This window comes from Haplochromis burtoni, unplaced genomic scaffold (assembly GCF_018398535.1).
Source record: "Haplochromis burtoni strain Fernald_Lab_line unplaced genomic scaffold, NCSU_Asbu1 Contig_114, whole genome shotgun sequence".
NCBI lineage: Eukaryota > Metazoa > Chordata > Actinopteri > Cichliformes > Cichlidae > Haplochromis > Haplochromis burtoni.
Genome location: NW_024582475.1, coordinates 1,899,788 through 1,907,517, shown reverse-complemented (window position 1 = coordinate 1,907,517; position 7,730 = coordinate 1,899,788). Strand labels below are relative to the sequence as shown.

Below are 7,730 nucleotides of genomic sequence, written 5' to 3'. Positions count from 1 at the left end.
TACCGAACCGAAAGCACTGTATCGAACGGTTCAATATCGATTCGAGTATCATTGCACCCCTATTTTTTAACATGACCAGTTAAAAGGCAAACCTTTGCAGTAAGCTCATACTTTTTACTCTACTTACTGTGGGTGCTTTAAAATCAGTCATGGATGCCAGAAAATTGTGGTGCGCTTAGTTTCACAGTTTTGACATTTTGGTACATAATAATTTCCTGCTGGTTAAGTTCATTCTAGGTGCAAGCACCTCAGGCAAGCACTTGACCACTCTAAATGCTCACAACCCCTTTCTCTCCACGCCACATTAGAGGAGGTGATGAAAGTACAGCACAATGCAGGCTGGCTGCAATACAGAATCACTGAGTCACTCTATCCCCAACAGATAGCAACACAGCTGTTATTCTGTAAAGTCTACTGTCTATGAACCCACTGACAACTTGAACCACAATCCAAACAGTGGCCCACGCCCTCCCTAGAGCCCAGAGCACATTCCGAACAACTGAGAAAAAGGTTTTAATGTAGGTTACCACCCATGCTTTGACATCCACACTTACTGTGATGGGAGACTCCCAGTTTTGTTAGCAATCAGGCCTACAAGCTGCCTTTTAGGGCTTGGAAAAAATTTCTGGAGGCTTGTTAAGGTCACTGAAGCTCCTTTTGTACTAATTATTAAGAGGAAAAAAAGGTGTGTAACAGCCCTATTTGTTTTATGTGGGAACAAAAGCTAAAGAAACAAAGAATCTTTTTTAAATAGCAGGCTTTGTGTTATACCAATGTCTTTACTGTCATTGATATACCTGTAGCAACAACCTGGCATAATATAGCAGTTTATCACATTCCATGTTCCAGTTAGACAACACGCTTATATATTTACCAACTCCCCAATTTGTCAATCAGCATTATCCTTCGTTCTTACTGGTAGCTGCTTCAATGGGCTCGCCTCTAACTTGAAAAAGGTTCAACTCTGACCAACCACTTTGTACTGCTAACCTTTAGAATCAACTTTCACTCTTACATTTGTCTGAATTTTACTGACATTCCACAGAGACCCCCACTAAATTTATGCCAGTCTCTTCCTGTGAGGACAACCCTTAAGTCCCTGGGCCTCTACTGGACGGGACACCATTCTTAAAATGCTACATCTTGTTTTGGTGTTTTGATTGTGGCACTGGAGATCTGAATTGATTTGAAAGACATAGCTTATGAGTTACACCACTCTGACACTCATCAAACCGTTTACTAATCACTCATGCCAACAGGGAAACACTCATTCTGGAATTGAATACTGCCATTTTGAAATGTTTTATCATAAGATAAAGTGATCATTAAAACCAACTTTGTATTGACTTGTATAACCTTTCACTTTAAAGGGATAAGGTGACCCAAAGCATGCCAGCAAAACGCCACCATAAAATAAGTAGGGGCTTAAGGTCCAAATTTTTTCTGTGACTGTCACAGGTCTCAAGGTCATGGTAACAACATTCATTATGTTAACTCCTTACCCATAGAAAGCTGACAAGGAGTAACCCTTTAATCTCTTTTATGAACTGAGTGGTTCTTTCATATTTCAGGCCTGCTTATAGAACAAAATGATTGGGCGTGCATCAGAGATTAATGGGAATGGTCTCTGCCTATGCAGCTACACTTGGAACCCAATAGTCACAAAACCAGGTCTGTTTGGATATACTGAGGTGTCAAACCTAGTCATTAAGGGGAGATCTTTATAAGGGAAAGGGGCTACTTTTTGTGTCCTTTGATTGAAGACTGTATACAATAAGTAAACACATTTACTTATGAGTAAACATATTTAACTGCACACATGCACTGAGTTGTCTTAATGCTTAAAAACACCTTCCTAATATTGGATAGGACCCAGCATACAGACAAAACAGTTTTGGGAAACCTCTGGGGATGTCCAGGACTGTCTGGCACCAGGACACTGACAGGAGACCCTTTAGGCTGGAATAAAGTCTTCCTTCATCAGGCCTGTTCTTGCCCACTGATGCTTGATTAGATTGGAAAGAATCCAGGGAGTGTGATGCCAGGTTGAGACATTTGTGAACTGCTTTTTTATGTTGTGGAGTGTGTCCCTGCTTAGGGATTCCACTGCCACCAGATGAGTGAGGCAAGTAATCATGTTTAAGATGGTGTTACATGTCAAAGTGCTGTCCGCATGAATCCCAGCAACCACCAAAACACTGCAGTCTGACAAAATGATCAGAGTTAAGTATTTCACTAAGGATTTTTATGTTGTGCCTAATCAGTCTACTTCTGTGCACTGATTCAAAGCACCGGTAATACAACTATGTGGCTCCAATGTGATGTGTCACACCCAGTGAGTCCACCTCATATGTCTGACAAATTGTGCAGGTCTAATACAGATGGGTATCCCATATGGGGAATCCCAAACTGGACTCTTATTATAACTTTCCCAGAGCACAGACACACACAGTCTAAACATCCTCTATGAGTCAAGCTCCAGCTTAGCCAAACCACTCCCTCTCAGTTTATCACATGTGTGAACTGTGGACATATTTATGCAGCACTAGTTACCATGTCAGCAGGTGAAGCTAGCTCGGAGATAAACACTCACTACTACAGCATTGCCTCACAATTACATGCTGCACAGCTGGTCTTACTACAGATCATATCGTTGCGCAAACTAATGCTGGAAAATAACATAACAGACTCTAATATATGGGTTGAAACACACCATATTATTCCTTTAATGCTACCAGGCAATTATAATTTTATATATATATATATATATATATATATAAAACCGAGAGTACCAATTGTGTGCTCCCTATCTGCAGAACAAAATTGTATGTATTTAACACGGGTTAAGATGATAAGATAACAGCTGTTAATATAGAAAAACAGGTTTATACCTTAATTATATATATATATATATATATATGTATATATATATATTTATATATATTTATATATATATAAATAAATATATATATATATACAATATATATATATATATATATAATATATATATATATATATATAAGACCGATGAGTACCAATTGTGTGCTCCCTATCTGCAGAACAAAATTGTATGTATTTAACACGGGTTAAGATGATAAGATGATAGAGCTAATGTTAGCTCTAAATACAATGCACGATTGGTTTTATTCTGGCGGCAGGTCCAATCAAAATCCATGTCATAACATCAAACGCTTTATGTTGTCTTTGATGTGGCAATTCGCCAGTTTGACTTTGCTCTCTATAAAATAGAGCTGCTTTAAATACAAACATCTGCTAATATCAACTCAAGCTAACAACCTAGCTGCTTGGGCTAACGCTAGCTGTCACCAGCATTAGCTTGCTAGCTCACTTATTCAGAGGCAGTCAGTCAGCGCTCTGTCTTTGTCTTTACCTGGGTATAGTTAGGCATTTTGTGTTGACATTCTGTGTTGTGATGGCCTTCTCCAGCTCGTCCAGCTGTCCCGTCCGTTTTAACTTCTTCACCAGACTTTTGACAGCTTTTTCACACCATTTTTCCTCCTGTCCGTTCTGCTCTCCTTTCTTCCAGCCAAGAAGCCTCTTCACAACTGGAGGGGTGAACGGTAAGATAGACATTTTAACCTGCAACTGCAACAACTAGTTACAGCTCCTATCTTTAATTTATTACTGTAGACACTTTGTTTTTTCAGACTTTCAACTATTTAGCTTGCTAGCTAAACTCCTAGACAGGTGAATGTCTGATGGCTGCCGGGGGCTCAGAACCAGCAGCAGCGGTGCGCGTCGCAGCTTCCCTCCGTTCAAGTGTGCTCAGTGTCGGCGTGCAGCAGGACCTCGGCCAGCCTGCCTGCCTGCCCCTCCTCCTGCTCCTCAGTCAGCTGGTCTGCCCTACTGCACCTGTATCACACAACTTTCTTACACATTACACGGCCACTAAATGCTACTTAGTATATAGAACAAAAAAAAAAACAGTGACATAAAATACACGCTTCTTTCTTAGACGATTAAAAATATAAAGCTAAACAAATTAATTAAAATAAAAATCTTCTTAAATGTATGTGATGTTCAATCTTAAACTTATGAAACTTTAATATATAATTTCTCAGTGTTTATTTAGTAATCAGTGAAGAAGGAGTATTGGCGACTAAAAACCTGCACGAGAAACGGGGGAGGGGGAGGAGGACAAAAAGTATATGAGCACTGAAAAGTGATCCAACTTTTGCATTTACTGTGTCCGAGAATAGAAGACCCTTGGGAGTAATCCCTTTGATCCCCTCATAAAAGTGATTTAATTTCACTTCAGATGCATCTTTCCAGAAATGTATGAGGGGGGTCACTGTGCATTCAGTGGTATTTCAGGGTTTATGGTTTTATTGATAAGTGCACTGCCTCCCGTAAACAGCTGTGTGCCTGCGCTATAAATACCCCCATCCAGGACAAGCCCCTCTTCCCTCTCTTTATTTATAGCTTCTATCAATGACTCCTGTCTATTTTTAAGTAAGTATTTGGCATAGCTCCTTACTTCCTTCATCCTAAATAAATATCATAGCTGTCTTGGCAATGTCACAAGGACACCTTCATGACTCTCTGTTCACCAGCCAGCTGAGTGCTGCATGTATCTGAAAGTATTCCAGTGTTCAGTGCATTTATCTCAAAAACACCCAAGGGCTTATAATGGAAGTATGATTACAATTATATATTATTACAGATTTTCTTCAGATGTCACTCATTAAAGGGGGACCTATTGCGTGCTTCCTCATTATTTTATCTTATATATTGTTCCAATACTGGGTTGAAATAATGGTGACGCTGTGTGCAGGTTATCCCTACGAGCCAAAGGCTCAGGCTTCAAACTGCTGCACACACTCGTTTTAGAGCAACGCATACATGCTCATCTCAGGCACACAGCTCTGGCCCTGAGCAGACACTGCCCATCCAGTTGCAATTCAAACCTTCTACTTGCAGGGGTGAGCCAATCAGAAGAAAGATGCCATAAAGGGAGGGGGAATGGAGCTAAAAGGGCTTGTTTCAGACAAAAGATGAACTAGAGTGCTGCATCAAGGTGCATTACAAGATAACTGAGGAATTGGTTTTGACATTTAAGTAGTAGAGTCTATAGGGGAAAAAAGCTGCAAGTCATGTCGTCTATAAACAATGACATCATTTATAGAATGACAGAAAATAATTTAATAATAATAATTTATTCATAATAACAATTTGATCTTAGTTTGGTGATCCCTTGGTGAATTAAGAAGCAGCTGAAGTGGCTTAACAATGTTTATAAGTGTGTCTACAGTGTAGCATCCTGGCTGTTCCATACAGATATCTAGGTTCAGACAGATCTGACTTTAAAAGACTCAATTTAAGTAAAATGAAATTTGGAAAAGTCTTACTCTGTGTTTTAAAATATTTCTGCCACTGATAAGCACAACAGGAGAGTGATGAGTGCTGCTTTTTTTTTCTACTTGGATTGTTTGTTGCAGGGCCACCTCCCTTTACTGCCGCAGGAGCATAAGCTGGACAGCCAGCGTGGAGAGTTTTTGTCAGTGTGTGTGTGTGTGTGTGTGGTAGAGAGAGAGAGAGAGAACTAGAGCATTTGGGCAAAATGTGTCAGATGGGGGGTCAACGGGCCACAGCTGGCATTAGAAGGTCTTCTGGACAAAGTAAAGAATGATTTTGGACAAAAGACATGACAGCTGGTTGAATAAGTAATGACTGCTGGCAATCTGATAGATAACAATGGCACTCTGATGGGCCACTCATGGCTATGTGGGAAATAAGCAGCATGTGTTGGAGGGGCCCAATCAGCTGGGCTGCTGGCATAACATTACTTATACAGAAGGAAAGCAATTAGAGTAATGTCTGTGTGTGTGTGTGTGCGTCTGTGTGGAGGGGCAGCTGCAGAGACATTTAAAGTTTTAAAAATACCACTAAGACTTTAAAATGACTAACATTTTTCTTGTGATCGCAGTTCTGCTGTAAACACAAATTCTGTGGCTCGAGCGATGAACATCATGCTTATTGTATGATTAAAAAAATAAGAGCATGTCACATTTACCCTCCACAAACCTGTAATTGCCTCGGCAGCTAATTGCAGTGTGTTAGAGCTGGATGTGGCTGTTCAGCGCAGTCCCATATGGGTGGGGTTCAGTTCCCCCTACAATTTCTGCCTCCTTTTATAATCTCTCTTCACACTGTAAGCTGTTATCTGTTGCTCGCAGCCATCATTCTCTCCCCAGTGACAACTACAAATCTGGGGCAGGAGTGACCTCCCTCTATTCTCCCTCCCTCTGGCCTGAACCAATGCACCCTCAGATCCTCCTCCTCTGGCTTCAAATGCTTTAAAATGATAGACGGCCATAGATGGTGCGTGTGGGATCGCTTATGCTTCTGACATGCAGATACAGTTTAGTCCATAAAATATTGAAGATTTATACTTTTTTTTTGTAATTTTGTGTCTGTACACCACCACAATGTAATCAAGATGTGACTAAAGTGCAGAGTTCCAGCTTTAATTTAAGGGGGTTTACAAAAGTATGAAATTAACTGTTTAGGAACAACAGCCATTTTTATACACATTCCCCCATTTTCACATTTTCACAAGCTCAAATCTGGGACAATTTACTGAAGTGCATTTTCACGGACAGGTGAGGACTGTTTTCTCATTATTTGATGACAGAATAAGGAGATAAAATATCTGCACAAATGTTAAACTTATAAACCGGTCCAGTATGAACTCCAAAGAGATGTCAGGACAAGTCAAGTGAGGGATTTAGGTTTTTTTATTGGCTGGAAAACCAAAATATCACAGAGATTACCAAAACATTAGAAAAGCCTATGTCAGCGGTCTGGTACATTCTTAAAAATAAAGAATACACTGGCCACCTCAGTAAGACAGAAAGACCCGAAAGACCACAGACAATAACAGCTAAAGTGGATGATGAGTTCTTTCCTTGGTTAAGAGTAAGTTCTCACAATATCTGAGTCAAGAAAACACTTGAGGAGGCAATGACCATGTCAGTTTTCTGATCTCAGCCCAACAGAGCATGCTTTTTAGTTACTGAAGACAAAACTGAAGTGAGAGAGAGAGAGCCACAAACAAGCAGCAACTGAAAGCTGCAGTAAAGGTTTGGCAGAGGATCTCACGTGAGAAAACACCGCATTTGGTGATGTCCATGGCCTCTAGACTTTGGGCATTCATTGACTGTCAGAGATTTTCATCCAAATATTAAAAGTCAGTCTTTATATTTAAAACAATGTTATTTTGTACATTTAATATGACACACAAAGTATAAAACAGTTCTGCACCTGTTTACATTCATTGATACCTTGTCATAGAATTTTCTATGGAATTTTCTGAAGTTCTTAGTACATCTGAGGCAAATAGCTTTGATGTATCCACTGAAAAATTGGGACGCTAACTGCAATAAAATTTACTGCAAAGAAAACAGATAACATATCCCCACCTAGTGGCTTACATTTGGTGCTACAACACTTAATGTTGAACACCCCAAGCCACCAAGCACTGCTGCTTTCTGTGGATTTAGGGTGACTATATTGTGTTGTATAGATACTTTGAAAGGCAAGTGCCCCATCCTGCAATTTAAAAGGAAGCGGTGTGGATTTTAACCAAATTTTACCGAGTTTTCCTTTTGGATTTGCTCAACCGCTCCCAAAAGTTTCATGAAAATTGGCCTGTTAATTTATGTATGTCTCTTGTTCTGCGAGATCAAACAGCATTCCCCGCTTCGGTA

The 7,730-nt window shown here is 40.0% G+C and overlaps 1 protein-coding gene across 1 annotated transcript; it reads right to left on the bottom strand.

The window, feature by feature from the left end:
• Positions 1 to 3,389: 3,389 nt before the first annotated feature.
• On the bottom strand, positions 3,390 to 4,014 carry LOC106633312 (mothers against decapentaplegic homolog 3-like; the record flags this gene model as incomplete). Its single annotated transcript, XM_042223574.1, is given in 1 exon segment — positions 3,390 to 4,014. A coding segment is annotated over 1 exon segment (205 nt), but the record flags the coding sequence as incomplete, so codon positions are not given.
• Between the last annotated feature and the right edge of the window lie 3,716 nt (positions 4,015 to 7,730).